General features: G+C 40.3%; 1 protein-coding gene across 3 annotated transcripts in view; it reads left to right on the forward strand.

Annotated features, from left to right (window-relative positions):
* LOC126109610 (uncharacterized) overlaps positions 1-20,734 on the forward strand; it is a 93,608-nt gene that overhangs the window by 45,146 nt on the left and 27,728 nt on the right. For all 3 annotated transcript variants that reach the window (XM_049914653.1, XM_049914655.1, XM_049914654.1), the window contains one exon: positions 2,445-2,672. In XM_049914653.1, coding sequence (XP_049770610.1) covers positions 2,445-2,672 — 228 coding nt within the window. The remainder of the gene's footprint in view (positions 1-2,444; positions 2,673-20,734) is intronic.

Here is a 20,734-nt window from a genome sequence, read left to right on the forward strand (position 1 = left end):
AAGAAATTTTGGAATGTGTTAATTGCTAACGTACCATATATTGCAGTTACAGAGTAACCTGTCAGTACAAAACTATTGGTTTGCTGTCATAACTAAAGTAATGTTTAATCTATTAAAACCTTATATCACAGTTTGGAGAAACCTGATTGGTAAAAGTAAAAAGCGCCCTCTATCTGTAAGAATAGGGCAGACAGAGCGGATGTAAAGGATAGTAAACATGAAGTGAGCAAAATAAATGAACAAATGGAAATATACGCTCATCAAATGAAAAACTCAGACCTACTACTTAATGAACAAAGTGATTTTATGCACAGGAGTTGTTATGAGATTTTTAAAGACATGTTTTAGGCTTACTCTTGAATGAAACAGCACGCTCCAGTAATAAACAGCTGCAGCGGAACGGCCCTCAGCCTACTGGCGGCTAGGTGAATTGTGCGCGGCTGAAGTTTGACGTGGCGCTGTATACGTTCTGACATAGGGAAATCCTCTCCACCACCAATCAATAAAAAGAAGAGGAAACGCACATTTTTAAAAGTATATATATATATATATATATATATATATATATATATATAATAGAGGGAAACATTCCACGTGGGAAAAATATATCTAAAAACAAAGATGAAGTAACTTACCAAACGAAAGCGTTGGTACGTTGATAGAGACAATAACAAACACAAACACACGCACAAATTTCAAGCTTTCGCAACCCACGGTTGCTTTATCAGGAAAGAGGGAAGGAGAGGGAAAGACGAAAGGATGTGGGTTTTAAGGGAGAAGGTAAGGATATAAAGTTTCTTTAAAAAATTTTAAATTACTGTAAATTATTTCAGTTCATGGTCCACTCAAAAAAGATTATTTAAATGTTATTTCTTTAAAAATTGTCTTATTATTAAAAAGTATATTTGCCATTAATATGTATGGTGAAAAAATAACATCTTAGTCATATACACTAATCTTACAGATAGAGGGAACTTTTTACTTTTACCAGTCAGGTTTCTCCAAACTGTGATATAAGGTTTTAATACATTAAAAATTACTTTAGTTATGACAGCAAAACAATAGTTATGTACTGACAGGTTACTCTGTAACTGCAATATATAGTATGTTGGCAATTAATACATTCCAAAATTTCTTTTTGTAAACTAAGATAGTTCTATCAGCAACTATATCTCTCTTGTTAATTATATTTTTAACTTTATCTAACAGATCTGAAGATGGGCAGCTAGCCTGAAACCAGTTATTGAAAATAATAATAGCGGACAGTAACTGAAGTGCCATATTTTTATTCAAAGAACGAACGCGGCAATCGCAATAAGACAATCATGTCTAGTTTTGATAGTTATTGTTTGGCTTATGAGAATGCTTCACATGTGTTCAGTCTTTCCAGACACAAAGTTACCAGGGCATACAATTGAAAGACCTGTACCAAGACTTTAACAATACATTATTATTATTATATAATTTCTTAACGATGGGTATACTTCTGATGGAAAATTAATGTTTTATTTTATGGCCACATTTGGCTTTATTTTTTGTCAAATCATGTGCTGTTTTGTATCAAATATCATGTTATTTTTTGGCAAATTAGTTGTTATTTTTACCAAATTAGTTATTATTACCAAATTGCTGCCGGCCGCGGTGGTCTAGCGGTTCTAGGCGCACAGTCCGGAACCGTGCGACTGCTACGGTCGCAGGTTCGAATCCTGCCTCGGGCATGGATGTGTGTGATGTCCTTAGGTTAGTTAGGTTTAAGTAGTTCTAAGTTCTAGGGGACTGATGACCACAGATGTTAAGTCCCATAGTGCTCAGAGCCATTTGAACCAAATTGTAATTTTTTAGCATATTTGGTGTTTTTGCCACATTCAGTGTCATTTTTTGCCAGAGAAGGTTTTTTTTTTTTTTTTCAAAATTCAGAGGTTTTTTGTCAAGTTCATTTTGTTTTTGCCATATTCATGTCATTTTTGCCAAATTTGGATTTTTTCCCCTATTTCGGTGGTCCTTCTTTTAAAAGCTGAAAGGGTCTCTATTTATTTATTTATTTATATATTTATTTATTTATTTTTCACAAATTGGGTGTTAAGTTTTTGACAAATTTCTGTGCCATTTTCAATTATCAAATTTTGTTAAATGGGAAATTTACTGTCATTTTAAGATTATACACGAACCACAGTCTTGAGGAGATTAGACGTCAAAATGCAGTGTTAATATTTAGTAACTACCAGTTACAAATATTAGTAAAGTGCAATTCAGAGTTATAAAAATTTTTACAGCAAAATTACAATTTTCATGATACTTCATAAAAATGGCCGTTTTTTAAAACCTGTTACTTTTTGCGTTATTTTGCACCTTACATTACTGAGAAATTTTCCTGTTCCTAGGTATTAATAATTAGAGTTATAATAAATGGTGCATTATTTCTTTGGACTTCTGAAATGTGACAGGAGGGATAGATTTCCACGAGCGCCAGTTCTGTCTCTCTACTGGTTTGTCCTGCCGTTGCTGACAGTCTGTGCTGACAGCTTGGAATGTCTGGAACTTTACGAGTACTGCATACTCGGCAACGATTCAAGGGAGGCATTTACTGCTCTGGGAAGCCTGAAGAACTTGCAGGAACTTAGGATGCCAATCCTCAAACTAGTACAGCCTGGTGCAGCTGCTTCAGCATTTAAGTAAGTTAACATGGTGAACACACACAATTTTTCATGAATGTATAGTCTATTGGGAAATGCAATATACTGAAGTTTCTACAGCATCGTTCCTGTAGAGCTGTTCTCTTAGTTGGACAGTCTCTTCACCCTGTCTGCTTTGTTGGTTGGGTCGCATGCTGAATTGGACTGACAACAACTGCCAGTATTAGGTTGTTTTAATGCACATAGCTTCTGTTATAATCCCAGTAGTCACTTAATCCTCTAACAAGAGATTTTTATTGAATATAATTCAGTGCCCGTTTTCAGGAGCACGGTACCTATCAAAATATTTCAAAACCTCACTATTGTATTTACTATGTGATTAAACGACGGTGGTGTTCCTGTGTCAGAGGCGATATCTTTGTCTTCCCTCAAGTCTCTGAGTGCTGTCCTATCTGCTGGGGTGTTAAACGCCATAAATGGAGACCAAGTCAAATTGAGGCATACCTTTTGCAAAGTTTATTTTGTAGCATTGAAGTACGAGGGCTATCCACAAAGTACATTACGTTTTGGAATTAAAAATAAATAAAGTATTGGAAATTTTTTTTATTATATACAGATGAAAGCCACACTTAAATACTACTTTTCTACATAGTTGCCATTTAAATTAAGGCACTTATCTTAGCGATGGACGAGCTTGGAAGTTCCTTCGTCGTAAAATTCGGCCGCCTGCACCTTCAAACATGTAACGACTGTCTTTTGGGACAGAAAAGGTGTGATTTTTGTGATTGCCTGGAAAGAGTCACTACAATAAACTCTCAAAGGTATTGCCAAATTTTGCACAACCTCACAAGAGCAATACAAAACAAGCGCAGGGGAAAGTTGGGCTCAGAGATCTTGCTGATTCGCGACAACGCCCGGGCCCACACGGCAAATGCCACCCGTGAAGTTCTCAAATATTTTAAGCGGGAGTTTGTTTCCTCATCCGCCGTACAGTCCCGGCGACTTCCACTTATTCCCAGCAATGAAGAAGTGGTTGGCTATGCAGCGTTTTGCACGTACATCTTCAAGAAGAGGTAACCACGTGGTTGAAGGCGCAGGCGGCCGAATTTTACGACGAAGGAACTTCAAAGCTCGTCCATCGTTATGATAAGTGCCTTAATTTAAATGGCAACTATGTAGAAAAGTAGTATTTAAGTTTGGCTTTCATCTGTATATAATAAAAAAAATTTCCAATACTTTATTTATTTTTAATTCCAAAACGTAATGTACTTTGTGGATAGCCCTTGTATATTGTGCAACAGGCTGTAATAATTAATTGTGACTGTTTCCAGATGTACAGAAATAATCATTTTAATGTTTATAGATATAAACTTGCCAAAATACGAGGGTGAGTCAAATGCAAACGTTAAATATTTTTTAGATATTATTTATTGTGCAGAAGTGGTACAAAGCTGTATCACTTTTCAACATAATCTCTCCCACGCTCAATGCAAGTCCTCCAGCACTTACAGAGTGCACAAATTCCTTTAGAAAAAAATTCTTTTGGTAGTCCACGCAACCGCTCGTGCACCGCGTGGCGTACCTCTTCATCAGAACGGAACTTCTTTCCTCCCATTGCGTCTTTGATGGTCACTTGGGGGGCAAGGTCTGGTGAGTATGGTGGATGAGGAAGACACTCATAATGCAGGTCTGTGATTGTTGCAACTGTTGTATGGGCAGTGTGGGGCCTAGCATTGTCATGTTGCAAAAGGACACCTGCTGACAGCAATCCACATTGCTTTGGTTTGATTGCAGGCCGCAGATGATTTTTTAGAAGATCTGTGTATGATGCACTGTTGACAGTGGTCCCTCTAGGCATGTAATGCTCCAAAATGATGTCTTTTTCGTCCCAAAAGAGAGTCAGCATAACCTTCCCTGCTGATGGTTCTGTACGAAACTTCTTTGGTTTTGGTGATGATGAATGGCGCCATTCCTTGTTCACTCTCTTCGTTTCCGGTTGATGGAAGTGAACCCAGGTTTCATCCCCAGTAACGATTCTTGCAAGGAAGCCATCACCTTCTCGTTCAAAGCGCCGAAGAAGTTCTTCACAAGCATCAATACGTCGTTCTCTCGTTTCAGGAGGCAGCTGCCTTGGCACCTATCTTGCAGATACTTTGTGAAACTGGAGCACATCATGCACAATGTGGTGTGCTGACCCATGACTAATTTGTAAACATGCTGCAATGTCATTCAGTGTCACTCGGCAGTTTTCCTTCACTATGGCTTCAACTGCTGCAGTGTTCTGTGAAGTCACAACTCATTGTGCCTGACCTGGACGAGGAGCATCTTCCACTGAAGTCACACCATTTGCGAACTTCCTACTCCATTCGTAGACTTGCTGTTGTGACAAACATGCATCACCGTTCTGAACCTTCATTCGTCATTGAATTGAAATAGGTTTCACACCTTCAATACGCAAAAACCAAATAACAGAACGCTGTTCTTCCCTGGTGCAAGTCGCAAGTGGGGCGGCCATCTTTATACCGATACTGTGACGGTATGTGTGCATCTGCACTGTGCTGCCACCTACAAGCTATTCTGCATGCTGTTTGTAGCACACTTACCAACTTACAGGATAACGGCATGAAATTTCGATTTGTTATTACAAATTTAAGGTTTTCATTTGACTCACTCTCGTATGACATTTTGAAGAGGTGATAAATAGCCAATGAAAAGCTAATTTTTGAAGAACACAAATCTTTAAGTACAAAATATGAAATAAATGTTGGTATGAGAGAAGACTATTACAAGTACATTCAGGTTCAAATGGTATCTTAATTTAGAGAAAATGTTACCTCTCTTGATAAAGTTATGATTGATGAAATATAAAAGCACTGAGCTCAGAACGATTGTTATTGAAGTACATGAAGTGAAACTTTAAATTACCATAATTTTCACATTAAATGAATAATGTGTGTGAATACATGATAGTAATTCAGTGGAATGTACAAATATTGTAATAGCACTTGGAGTCTGCAGAGATTAAATTTCAGTCCAAATGATTAATTTGTAACAAACATAAAAAATGTATCATAAAATACACAAAAATAAATATGATACAAAGCCCAGTTTCATTAAAACCCATAATATTGTATGTTATCAATTTAAAATACTAATATTTCAAACTATGAGGGTAATCCAAATGAAAACTTTAAAAGTCCTATAATATTTTTAATTGTAACAATGAACAAAAACATACATGTCATTTTTTGACAGTCTCCCTGTGACCACATATTCCACCACTTTAGAAGCACATTGCTACCATGCTGCTAGAATTCCTTTGGTCATGTGTATAACCAGTCATGCACTGTAGTTTTCACCTCTTTGTCTCTTCTGAAATGACTGCTTCTTTGAATGCACCAAACAGATGAGCTGCTAGGAGCAAGGTCTGGTGAATGAGGATGATGTACCAGACATTCAGATTTAATTTCCTGAATAGTCTCAGCTGTCTTACAGGCTGTATGCTGTCGGGTATTGTCATGCTGTAGTGATACACGATGATGCCAGAAGTCCTCGTTATTTTATTCCTGATTTTATTTTTATTCCTGATTGCTTACAAGTGTCTGCAAACAGCAGAATGTGTCAAAGGCTTAAAGAATGAAGACTATGCAATACTTCATAACAACAAACTGCTTTTGATAAGCTTGACATCACAATTATTTACTTTAGGCTCGTTTGAGTGGTTGCCAGCGGGCCCATGCACTTGAGCAATTGAATCGCATATGAGCGGTACCTTCTGTTTCTTACTACTTGAAGTAGTAGCAACCAGCTGTCAGATGCTACCCAAAAAAATTTTTCTTATGCATCCAATCTTCTCCATGCGACCCATGTTTATGTTTCATGATTTGCCATTTTTGGTTGTTTAGAGCTCTCACAGCAAATGAAAATAAAACAGATTTCTATGGCCGGGAGTTATCAACTGAATTAAAATACATTCACATAATTACAGAAGGCTAAAATATGTTATTACTCGCAGTTTTCTGATTTTATTTTATTTCTGTGTTTCTAGCAGTCAAGCATTAATTGTCTTGCAGAAAAATGAAGTTATTTTTGTTGGTTTGCTAAAGAAATTTGAACATTATTAATTTTTTCTGTGGAGGCAGTCAATTTATTTGAAATGAAGTGTTTCATTCCACACTCTTGGCTAGTTTCAACTGTTTGCTGAATTTCAAGTGCATGTTTTCATCCTATGGCATGTATGGCATTATGCCGTAATAAAGAAAATTTACATGCCAAAAACCACACTGAAAAACTTAATATCAGGTTGGAGCTTCCATTTGTCTAAAACATCCAACACACTCACTCATGTACTTAATAGTCTCCCAAATAAATGGTAACTCAGAAGTTAGTCTCTGCGTACTGCTGTGTCCATAGGGTCAGAGGAGTCCAAAACAAACAGAAGTTGTGTTGTGGGTAATGTGGGGATTGTTTTCCACTTTTTTGAAATCTTACTAAACGAAAAATTTTAAGTAAAAGTGAATAATTTTATTTTGCTGTTTTATTTAGCTCTGTTTCCCTTTTTCAGAAAAAATCGTCTGAAGAAAAAAGGTAACGTCAGAAAACAAACATATTAATTTTCTCTTAATTTTCTACATACTTTGTATTAAAATTTTAGGTAAATGCAAATTACTGTAATTATGTGAATTTTACTGTTAATGATTTACCTCCATGTACCTTTTTTATTTGCTCTTAATTTTATAATAAAATTTATGTTTTTTGTAATATTTATATGAAGTGAGCAAGGAATTAAAATGTGTGATACTAGAAGGAAATTGTAGGTACTTGCTAACTTTCTTAAAAGTAAGCTCTATGAATCTCAACATACAAATTAGCATTTTAAGCCGAATTATGCATTTTAGTATAGTTTAAGAAATTCTGATGCTCTTGGAGTATTCTGATATGTCCTGTTTCTTTTGTGACATAATGTAATACCTGTTAATGCTATATACATACAAACATATGGGCTTCCTGCGTTATCGTAGCTGCGCACATGCTGTAACAGCTGTTTTCTGGTGCTCTCTGGCAACTGCTGAAATGCACCTATTTCTAACATGTAGCTGGAAAATATTGCAAATGGTGGTTTGAAAAGTTACTTTCAAAGTGAATTTCCTTTTATGCAAGATGAATTATGTTACGTGTGTGAATGTTCGAATGTCTTGAATCACATAGCATTTGACTCTCATTTAAAACTTAACACTTCGAGGACCAGCCACTTACAAGAACTTCGGGCACAGAAGACAAGACATTTCTGACATTATTTAAAATTTTACTGGAACATTTGTGTGATGTAACACACAAAAAAAATTATATGTGAAAGCTTAGCTTTTCCAGTAGCTGTACTATGAATATTAATTTGTGTGTTCGCGCTACTTAACAGTGGTATTGCTATTGGCTTATTACACCATATGGCCTATGCTCTGAATATCTGCTGCCATTGGCTGGCGAGATCACGTGACATGAGCTGTGATTGGCTTACAAAATGCATCGAAATCTCTGTTTCAATGCTTTGGAAACTAATGTGCTACATTTGGTGGGATTCGAGTTTATACTTTTGTAATATGAAGATGTGCAGTGTACATGTTGCTGCACATCAAAGATCTTTCCAAAACACCTTCTTTCTTTTTTTTTTCTTTGAGGGGGAGGCGTCATTTTCTAGAATGCCAGGAAGCTTTATGCTGGTGTATAAAACCTTAACCATTGAAAGGATTGATAAGTTTTACAGTTCCAAGGGAAAATATACTGTCTTAACATGGAAAAAGTATATGTTAGCCCGGGTATTTTTAAACGGGAAATCCATGAATTTTTTTTTTCCTTGTCCGCATATACACTCTGGTACTGCCATTCTGCAATGAATTTCGATTTGTTTTTGACTCTTTTACTATACAAAAATTGCATCGCAGATCGCTGCTCAGTTGTGGTGTATGTTGGGAACGGAATGGCCATTTTGTTGCAGATGTTGCTGCCTTCTCCTGTATCGTAGCATCGCTCTGCCAGTTGTCAGTCACTTTCTGAACCCCAAGGAACACTACTGCCAATGAACAACTCTTATCTCACAACTTTTCAGAATTGTACAGAACTTTTAAGGTTTTTATCTGACTCACCCTTGTATATTAGTGGCCAGGGTACATTATGAAACTAGCTTCCAAGTGTAGTGACTTCTTAAATGAAAAATGACTTAGTTTTCCTATGTTTATTGGGTGCTGGAAGATAGCTGTCATCCACTGTGCAGCAGATTTCTCTGCTTTCCCTGCATCTGCAATAAATATCTATTGTATGACTATTTGTTGTGCAGAATTGAATATGATGTGCTATTGAATATGATGTATGTTTTTAGAATTAAGGGAGTTCATTGTCAGAGAACCACTTGCTAATTCTTTGAGAAACATCATTAACAATCTCTTCTGTTGCTTTTGTTCTAATGGGCTTTATTATAAGAGTAGTATCGTCTGTAAAAGGCCCAATTCCACATGTTCAGTTCAAAGTGGAAGGTCATTCACATATATAAGGAATAGGAGTGGACCCAAAATGGGCCTCCAAGGCAGGTCACTACCCTTTTGAGTAGGTGCTTGGCTTTCATGGGGCCCTGGCTTTGGCAACATTATTTCCCTTTTGTTCTGCATGCTTATACGTCCACTATCCCTTTCTCCCTCTGCCTTTCTGTTGGATGGTTTTCTTGGTGCCAACCTTGCTTGGACCTGGTTTATGATTGGGCACAGTCTCTATGAAAGGACGGTCCTCTTTCAATGCATTGAGATACGACCCTAAAATGTTCTCTTCCCTGGCTATGCCATGGGAGGAACATAGGGCTAAGCGGCAAGCAGAGCAATATCCCCAGCAATACTTAGTTTGTACAAGGACTGATGGCGATTCCTTTTTAGCCACAAAGTCCTTGTTCTTTGTGGAGAACTTGGAAGACAAATTTGGGGAAGTGGCAGCCACCTCTAAAATGAATAGTGGGTCAATTCTGATCAAAATGGCATCCCCTGCCCTATCACAGGCACTGCCCTCTTGTAACAAGCTGAGTGACATACTAATGACTGTCACTTCCCGTAACAGTCTAAATTTATTTCAGGGCATCATTTTCCACAGAGATCTGCTCATACAATCTGATGAGGAGCTACGGGCCAACTTTGAGTGACAGGGTGTACACTTTGTCATGTACATGGGGGCTGAAGGACAATAGGATTGCTAAGGTGCCTTCATCTTGGCCTTTGAGGGCAATTCATTGACTGAAAAGGTCAAGGTGATGGAATACCAATGCAATGTCAAACTGTATGCTGACAACTTTTGCCTCTTACTATTCCTCCTCTAGTGTTGGTGTCACTGCAAGGCACAAAATGAATGGTGCAAGCACGGGCCCTCATCCATGGCTTTCGGTTTTCTGCCGTCAAGACTTCCTGATGTCCAGGCGGAGCTTCAAGGAATCCTCAGAACCTTAGGCCCCCTACAAAACCTTTCACCTGACTCCATCAACCTCCTGACCCCACCAACACCCCGCACCCCTACCTTCTACCTTCTTCCTAAAATTCACAAACCCAATCATCCCGGCCGTCCCATTGTAGCTGGTTACCAAGCCCCCACAGAACGCATCTCTGCCTACGTAGATCAACACCTTCAACCCATTACATGCAATCTCCCATCCTTCATCAAAGACACCAACCACTTTCTCGAACGCCTGGAATCCCTACCCAGTCTGTTACCCCCGGAAACCATCCTTGTAACCATTGATGCCACTTCCTTATACACAAATATTCCGCATGTCCAGGGCCTCGCTGCGATGGAGCACTTCCTTTCACGCCGATCACCTGCCACCCTACCTAAAACCTCTTTCCTCATTACCTGACCCACAACTTCTTCACTTTCGAAGGCCAGACATACCAACAATTAAAGGGAACAGCCATGGGTACCAGGATGGCCCCCTCGTACGCCAACCTATTCATGGGTCGCTTAGAAGAAGCCTTCTTGGTTACCCAGGCCTGCCAACCCAAAGTTTGGTACAGATTTATTGATGACATTTTCATGATCTGGACTCACAGTGAAGAAGAACTCCAGAATTTCCTCTCCAACCTCAACTCCTTTGGTTCCATCAGATTCACCTGGTCCTACTCTAAATCCCATGCCACTTTCCTTGACGTTGACCTCCACCTGTCCAATGGCCAGCTTCACACGTCCGTCCACATCAAACCCACCAACAAGCAACAGTACCTCCATTATGACAGCTGCCACCCATTCCACATCAAACGGTCCCTTCCCTACACCCTAGGTCTTCGTGGCAAACGAATCTGCTCCAGTCCGGAATCCTTGAACCATTACACCAACAACCTGAAAACAGCTTTTGCATCCCGTAACTACCCTCCCGACCTGGTACAGAAGCAAATAACCAGAGCCACTTCCTCATCTCCTCAAACCCGGAACCTTCCACAGAAGAACCCCAAAAGTGCCCCACTTGTGACAGGATACTTTCCGGGACTGGATCAGATTCTGAATGTGGCTCTCCAGCAGGGATACGACTTCCTCAAATCCTGCCCTGAAATGAGATCCATCCTTCATGAAATCCTCCCCACTCCACCAAGAGTGTCTTTCCGCCGTCCACCTAACCTTCGTAACCTCTTAGTTCATCCCTATGAAATCCCCAAACCACCTTCCCTACCCTCTGGCTCTTACCCTTGTAACCGCCCCCGGTGTAAAACCTGTCCCATGCACCCTCCCACCACCAACTATTCCAGTCCTGTAACCCAGAAGGTGTACACGATCAAAGGCAGAGCCACGTGTGAAAGCACCCACGTGATTTACCAACTGACCTGCCTACACTGTGAAGCGTTCTATGTGGGAATGACCAGCAACAAACTGTCCATTTGCATGAATGGACACAGGCAGACAGTGTTTGTTGGTAATGAGGATCACCCTGTGGCTAAACATGCCTTGGTGCACGGCCAGCACATCTTGGCACAGTGTTACACCGTCCGGGTTATCTGGATACTTCCCACTAACACCAACCTGTCAGAACTCCGGATATGGGAACTTGCCCTTCAGCATATCCTCTCTTCTCGCTATCCGCCAGGCCTCAATCTCCACTAATTTCTAATTTCAATTTGCCGCCGCTCATACCTCACCTGTCTTTCAACAACATCTTTGCCTCTTACTTCCGCCTCGACTGACATCTCTGCCCAAACTCTTTGCCTTTACAAATGTCTGCTTGTGTCTGTGTATATGCGGATGGAGATATATGTGTGTGTGTGTGTGTGTGTGTGTGTGTGTGTGTGTGTGTGTGAGTATATACCTGTCCTTTTTTCCCCGTAAGGTAAGTATTTCCGCTCCCGGGATTGGAATGACTCCTTACCCTCTCCCTTAAAACCCAAATCCTTTTGTCTTTCCCTCTCCTTCCCTTTTCCTGACGAGGCAACCGTTGGTTGCGAAAGCTAGAATTTTGTGTGTATGTTTGTGTTTGTTTGTGTGTCTATCGGCCTGCCAGCGCTTTTGTTTGGTAAGTCTCATCATCTTTCTTTTTAGATATATATATCAATGGCTGTTTAGATGGAACAGTTGTTAGTGGGCAACCTCTGAGGAATCTGCCACACATCAGTTGTACAAGCCATACCTAAGCACGTGGAGCTTTGTCTACGTTGACTTATTTCCCTAGCTGCTCATGGGGACTTATTTCCCTAGCTGCTCATGGGACCATGACGGATCCTTTGAAGTTTCCTCTTCCACCTCCCAGCAGTATGGGTGAGCTGCGGGCAGGTACTAACACCCAGTCAAATACTAGGGCTCATGTAGCCAGTCCTCCTGACTCAAGGGTTATACAGAATTTGTCCAAGAATAGTAACAGAACACATGCCACCAGTCAAATGTGTTTTTAATTATGAAACAGAAAGAGGGCAGTTTCAAAAAGGTTTCACCTTTTTATATTCAGAAAGGTTTGGAGGGGATCACAGGTTCACTGTAATCTGTCAAACGACTGCATAATGGCACATTGTTGGGCCTTGGAGAATATGCCATCAACACGGAGCTCCACAACTCCTTGAACCATAAATAGGGGTTGTGACCTGTAGAGATCTTGTTGACATTCCTGAGGAGGAATTGAAGAATGAGTGGGCTCAGGAGGGAATCGTTGATGTGCAAAATATATTGAAAAGGGTAGATGGGGGATCTCGTAAAATCTAATTCCTTCATCCTTGTCTTCAATAGCATGAAACTCCCAGAGCATATCAAGGCTGGTTTTCTCCATCTTAAGTGTATGGCCATATGTTCCTAACACAATGCACTGTTTTAAGTGCCAGCACTTTGGAGCCTCCAGCTTAGGATGTAAGGATGAAGCCTTATGTGGCAAGGCTGCCCATGACGGTGTTGGCTGCTCCTCCTGTCCCAAGTGTGTAAACTGCTCTGAGGATCACCCTGTCTAGGATAGGGATTGCAGTGTCTTCCCTGAAGATTGGAAGATACAGGAGATTAAGACTTTGAAATGAATACCATATGGAGAGGCCAAGATGATGTATAAGGCAGTCTCCCGCATTCACTACATAGAAGGCTACTTAGACAGCAAACACTTCTACACAAATCGAAGTTGCTAGTGTCAAAACTTGTATCTGTGTTTGTTAGTGTCGTTGACAAGCTGCAGTTGTTTTCAAGCCCATAGCCCCTCTGATAACATCGGAGAAAGCCACCGTTATTGCCAATGTGGAGCTCACGGTACCTCCAAAGGTGCAGTCTTGTAAAAAAAAAAAAAAAAAAAATCCAATGCTGCCTCTACCACTGTTTCAGTAGTTCCCACAAAGCCATCCCAGCCCAAGAAAGGAAATGAGAAGCTTCTGTCACGAGCAAAAATAGGTGGTAGACAGTCAGACCATATCAATGTCATTCAATTTGATAGCTCTGCTGCTTCTGCTTCAGAGCTAATGGACTGCAAAGTCTGTCTGGGAAATGACCTTGCCCCAAAGCTAAAACTCCAACCATTGTGGGCTTCCCACTCTGCTGAAAGTCCAACCACCATGATAAAAGGCTCCCATACTACAGTAGAACATGAATGGGTTCAGGACTTATGTGGAGGAAGTGAAACTCTTGGCACAGCTGCAACTCTTGTGCTTGTGCTTGTGTTTGCAGGAACCACATATTAAAGCTAGTGATGCGCCTTTTCTGTGGGGCAATACCATCCACCGTAAGGATGACCTGACTGGGGAACAAATCAAGGGAGGTGGTGTTGTGTTTCTCAATAACACACACTACTCCTCTGCTCTCCCCTTAGTTACTCACCTACAAATAGTAGCCGTTGCAGTCCATACGAGTCCTATGATCATCGTCTGCTCCCTGTACTTACCTCCGCAGGATGCAATGGATTCTGAGGCTCTCACAGCACTTATTGAACAACGTCCCCACACGTTTCTCGTATTGGGTGATTTCAATGCCCATAATGTAGTACGGGGCTCACACGATACTTCCCCAGGGCTCGAGTGTTGGAAAACCTCATGATGTCTCAGGAGCTGTGCATCCTCAGCACAGGCAGCCCCACACATTTCTCGGCTGCTACTGGGTCATCTTCTGCCACTGACCTCTCTTTCTGCTCTCCAGCCCTAGCACACTCAGCATAGTGGGAAGCAACTGAAGAACTCCGTTCAAGTGACCCCTTCCTGCTGCAGATCCATCCACTGGATGGAAGACTGCTGGACCAGGCACCATCAAAATAGATGATCAGTAGGGCTAACTGGGCGCTGTTCAGCTAGGAATGGGTGGACCACATAAAGTGTATGATCAATCGTGCCACTGACCTATCCACAATAGTCATTAGGTCATCTTAGAAGGTGACCTGTACCTCGGTGGACAGGTGAGTATTGCTCAGCCATCCAGGACAGATGTGCAGCTCTTTGACCGTTTAAATGCTGTCTGACAGCAGACAACCTCACAGCCTTTCGACTTAAAAGAGCCAATGCTCGACGCATCATTAAGGAGAGCAAAAGCAGTCATGGCAAGCGTTCCTCGACTACATCAACTGTACCACTGGTTCGATGAAAGTGTGGGAAGCCATCCAGAGGATTTCTGGTAAACGCAGGCATTCACTGATAGCAGCAGTGCTGACATGGATGTTTCCATGTTTAGTTTTTGATGGACTATCCACTGGGCCATCTTACCAGTAAATCTGAGGGCGTGGGTTGGGTAGTTTCCCTTGTTAGCACTGGTTACAGAAAATTGTGGCTTGTGAGGAGTTGCTAAATAATTGTATCCCATTCTTTTTAACTCCACTTTGAAACTCACAAGTGATCCCTTCCACTAATTTCATAGATTTTCTTATAACCACCCTCCATACCACTAGGCAGTCCCAGTACGTGAGGTACGCCTTATGTTCGTTTAGTTGAGGTTGTTCTGTCATGTTTCCAGTTCACAATCACATTGCCAGAAGTCGGCTGGGGAAGCATTAGACTGGTTGAAAATGTCTCTGAGGGGTTTGTCACTAAGCTGACATCCAGTACCTAGTCCATGTTCAAATTCACTGAGCCGTATCACAATGAAATAATCCCTGTCACCTTGTGTACAGGTGCATCCACTTTGTGACATCTAGTGGTCAGTTCCTCTAAAGAAACAGCAACTACTGCTTAATAAGACTAGAGATGATAGAGATTCCAAATGAAACAGGTTTGATTGTCAAGAGAGCAATGCACAAAGCCCTCAGTGGATACCTCAGGAGAATATTGTTAAATGATCTTTTGCAAAACCCAAGGAAATTCTGGTCATATGTAAAGTTAGCATCCAGTCACTCACAAATAAGACAGGAACTGAAATTGAGGGCACCAAAGCACAAGCTGAAATACATGACATCATTTTCAAATGTTCCTGTACTAAGGAGCACCAAGAAGAATTGCCACAGTTTAAACCGCTTCACTCTGAAAAGTTGAGTGAAATAAGTGTTAGTTATCAGTGGTGTTGAGAAACAACTGAAATCATTGAAACTGAACAAAGCTCCAGTGCCCAATGGAATCCCTGTCAGATTCTGTACTGAATTTGCAACCTAGTTAGCTTCTCTTCTAACTATAATCTATTGTAGATCCCTCCAACAAAAAAAAGCACAGTTCTTGGAAAAACACAGGTCACACCTATCCACAAGAAGGGTTGTAGAAGTAATCCACAAAACTACTGTCAAATATCCTTGACATCAATTTGTTGTAGAATCTTGGAATGTATTCTGAGCTCAAACATACTGAGGTATCTTGAACACATTGACCTCCTCCAAGCCAACCAGCGTGTATCACGGAAATATCAGTTACCCAAAACTCAACTCACTCTGTTCTCACATGACATAATGAAACCTTTTTGCCAGGCAGTAAGATAGATTCAGTATGTCTTGATTTCTGAAAAGCATCTGACTCAGCACCACATCACACTTATTGCAAAAGTATGATCGTATGGGGGTGTTTTTATTCCCCCCCCCCCAGTCTACTGACTGGTTTGATGCAGCCCGCCGCGAATTCCTTTCCTGTGCTAACCTCTTCATCTCAGAGTAGCACTTGCAACCTACGTCCTCAATTATTTGCTTGACATATTCCAATCTCTGTCTTCCTCTACAGTTTTTGCCCTCTACAGCTCCCTCTAGTACCATGGAAGTCATTCCCTCATGTCTTAGCAGATGTCCTATCATTCTGTCCCTTCTCCTTATGTTTTCCACATATTCCTTTCCTCTCCGATTCTGCGTAGAACCTCCTCATTCCTTACCTTATCAGTCCACCTAATTTTCAACATTCGTCTATAGCACCACATCTCAAATGCTTCGATTCTCTTCTGTTCCGGTTTTCCCACAGTCCATGTTTCACTACCATACAATGCTGTACTCCAGACGTACATCCTCAGAAATTTCTTCCTCAAATTAAGGCCGGTATTTGATATTAGTAGACTTGTCTTGGCCAGAAATGCCTTTTTTGCCATAGCGAGTCTGCTTTTGATGTCCTCCTTGCTCCGTCCGTCATTGGTTATTTTACTGCCTAGGTAGCAGAATTCCTTAACTTCATTGACTTCGTGACCATCAATCCTGATTTAAGTTTCTCGCTGTTCTCATTTCTACTATTTCTCATTACCTTCGTCTTTCTCCGATTTACTCTCAAACCATACTGTGTACTCATTAGAGTGTTCATTCCGTTCAGCAGATCATTTAATTCTTCTTCACTTTCACTCAGGATAGCAATGTCATCAGCGAATCGTATCATTGATATCCTTTCACCTTGTATTTTAATTCCACTCCTGAACCTTTCTTTTATTTCCATCATTGCTTCCTCGATGTACAGATTGAAGAATAGGGGCGAAAGGCTACAGCCTTGTCTTACACCCTTCTTAATACGAGCACTTCATTCTTGATTGTCCACTCTTATTATTCCCCCTTGGTTGTTGTACATATTGTTTATGACCCGTCTCTCCCTGTAGCTTACCCCTACTTTTTTCAGAATCTCGAACAGCTTGCACCATTTTATATTGTCGAATGCTTTTTCCAGGTCGACAAATCCTTTGAAAGTGTCTTGATTTTTCTTTAGCCTTGCTTCCATTATTAGCCGTAACGTCAGAATTGCCTCTCTCATCCCTTTACTTTTCCTAAAGCCAAACTGATTGTCACCTAGCGCATTCTCAATTTTCTTTTCCATTCTTCTGTATATTATTCTTGTAAGCAGCTTCAATGCATGAGCTGTTAAGCTGATTGTGCAATAATTCTCGCACTTGTCAGCTCTTGCCATCTTCAGAATTGTGTGGATGATGCTTTTCCGAAAGTCAGATGGTATATCGCCAGACTCATATATTCTACACACCAACGTGAATAGTCGTTTTGTTGCCACTTCCCCCAATGATTTTAGAAATTCTGATGGAATGTTTTTATCCCTTCTGCCTTATTTGACTGTAAGTCCTCCAAAGCTCTTTTAAATTCCGATTCTAATACTGGATCCCCTATCTCTTCTAAATCGACTCCTGTTTATTCTTCTATCACATCAAACAAATCATCACCCTCATAGAGGCTTTCAATGTATTCTTTCCACCTATCTGCTCTCTCCTCTGCATTTAACAGTGTAATTCCCATTGCATTCTTAATGTTACCACCGTTGCTTTTAATGTCACCAAAGGTTGTTTTGACTTCCCTGTATGCTGAGTCTGTCCTTCCAACAATCATATCTTTTTCGATGTCTTCACATTTTTCCTGCAACTGTTTCGTCTTAGCTTCCCTGCACTTCCTATTTATTTCATTCCTCAGCGACTTGTATTTCTGTGTTCCTGATTTTTCCAGAACATGTTTGTACTTCCTCCTTTCATCAATCAACTGAAGTATTTCTTCTGTTACCCATGGTTTCTTCGCAGCTACCTTCTTTGTACCTATGTTTTCCTTCCCAACTTTTTAGAGATGTCCATTCGTCTTCAACTGTACTGCCTACTGCGCTATTCCTTATTGCTGAATCTATAGCGTTAGAGAACTTCAAACGTATCTCGTCATTCCTTAGTACTTCCGTATCCCACTTCTTTGCATATTCATTCTTCCTGACTAATGTCTTGAACTTCAGCCTACTCTTCATCACTACTATATTGTGATCTGAGTCTATATCTGCTCCTGGGTATGCCTTACAATCCAGTATCTGATTTCGGAATCTCTGTCTGACCATGATGTAATCTAATTGAAATATTCCTGTATCTCCTGGCCTTTTTCCAAGTATACCTCCTCCTCTTGTGATTCTTGAACAGGGTATTCGCTGTTACTAGCTGAAACTTGTTACAGAACTCATTCTCCTCTTTCATTCCTTGTCCCAAGCCCATATTCTCCTGTAACCTTTTCTTCTACTCCTTCCCCCACAACTGCATTCCAGTCGCCCATGACTATTAGATTTTCGCCCCCCTTTACATACTGCATTACCCTTTCAATATCCTCATACACTTTCTCTATCTGTTCATCTTCAGCTAGCGACGTCGGCATGTATACCTGAACTATCGTTGTCGGTCTTGGTCTGCTGTCGATTCTGATTAGCACAACCCGGTCACTGAACTGTTCACAGTAACACACCCTCTGCCCTACCTTCCTATTCATAACGAATCTTACACCTGTTATACCATTTTCTGCTGCTGTTGATATTACCCGATACTCATCTGACCAGAAATCCTTGTCTTCCTTCCACTTCACTTCACTGACCCCTATGGTTTATGAAGCGAAATTTGTTACTGGATTGAATTTTTTGGTGGGGATGATTCAGCAGGTTACCTTGGACAAAGTGATGTAGTCAAATGTATAAGTAACTTCAAATTTGTCCTAAGGAAGTTTGTTGGGACCCTTGCTGTGCATGTTGTATAGTAATGACCTTGTGAACAATATTAATAGAAACCTCAGACAATTTGCAGATGATGCAGTTATCTGTAATAAACCACTGTCCCAAAGGAGACATAGATATTCAATAAGATCTTGATAAGATTTCAAACTGGTGTAATGATTGGCAACTTGTTTTAAATGTTCAGAAATGTAAAATTATGCACTTCACAAAACAAAACAAAAAAGTAGGGTCCTATTGCCATAGTATCAGTGACTCACAGTTTGAATTCGCCAACCTGTACAAATACCTGGATTTAGTGATTTGTAGGGAATAACGAAATGATCACATAGGCTCAGTTTAGGGTACAGCAGGCAGTGGACTTAAGTTTATTGATACTATACTGAGAAAATGCAATTAGGCTACAAAGGGGAGAGTGTACAAGTCCTTCATGCAACGTGTTCTAGAATATTGCTCAGGTGTGTGGGACCCATACCAAATAGGACTAATGGGGTCATATTGTATGTATACAGAGAGAGGCAGCATGAATGGCACAGGTTTGTTTGGCCCATGAGAGAGTGTCACGGAGTTGCTGAAGAAAATTAACTGACAGACTCTGGAATATGCACCTAAACTGTCTCAAGTTTCAAGAACTGGCTTTAATTGATGACTCGCCCACATAGGGATTGTGAGGACAAGATTAGATTAAGACATGGACAGAGGCAACGTAGGCATTTAAAGACTCATTCTTCCTGTGCGCCATACATCATTGGAACAGGAAGAAACCCTAATAACTGGTAAATGGCATGTACCCTCCGCCATGCACTTTAGTGGGTTGCAGGCTATGGATGCAGATGTAGATGAAGATTCTGTGTTACATAGGGGTGTCTGAATAGTATTGATCAGAGAGTGTATTTGTACTCCAGCTCCCAAGATTGACCTGAAAGCTAGCAAAGCTTTAAATTAATTAATTAATTGTTTCCCCTTCTGTAGACAACTCAATACATCTACTGTCCAGTGACTTCTGTTCTTTACTCATAAATTATTTACATTCTGCCAGAGCTTTCACTACCATATTTACTAGGTAAACATTAAATTATTATCCAGGTCTTATTACATTAGACACAAATTTTCTGTGGAATTTGTTGAGTAAAGATTCACTACTAAAGAGACTCAGCTAACAGTCCTGTAGTGGCATTAATTTGTTAAGATGACTGTCATTATTGGAGAATTGGCATTGCCCTAAGATGGTGGATGTAAGGGATGATGTTTGTTAATAATGGTACCTTAAGGCAACTTTTTTTTTTTTTTTTTTTTTTTTTTTTTTTTTTTGCTAGTGTACAGAGAGTCTGAATAAACTTCTATCCTAACAAGCACAGTAACAGCTTTCTTATGACAAATTTTCACTGTGAGGCACACCCAAACACATGCCCATACTGAACAAACTTATGCATGCCTGTCACCGATTGGCTGCCATTTTCTGACCTGTGATTATTAGGAAATTTTTGTTCAATTTTTTGATATTGTCTACCCTTTTCGGACCTAATGATCAGCTTCTTTTTTAGCACCCTTTATAATCATCTTGTTCGCTCTCAGTATTCACAATTGGTAATCAGTCAGGTATGTCTAAAACCAATCTACATTAAGTATTCAATATTAGATACATTCGAACAGTGGAAACCCCAGGTAGGAAAATCAACAATGTAGGAAAAGACAGATGGCTACTTACCATAAGGAAGACACATTACGTTGCAGACAGGTACAGTTAAGACAGTTACACAAAGCTTTAGGCCACAGCCTTCATCACCAATA

This window comes from Schistocerca cancellata, chromosome 12 (genome assembly GCF_023864275.1).
Source record: "Schistocerca cancellata isolate TAMUIC-IGC-003103 chromosome 12, iqSchCanc2.1, whole genome shotgun sequence".
NCBI classification, from domain to species: Eukaryota; Metazoa; Arthropoda; class Insecta; order Orthoptera; family Acrididae; genus Schistocerca; species Schistocerca cancellata.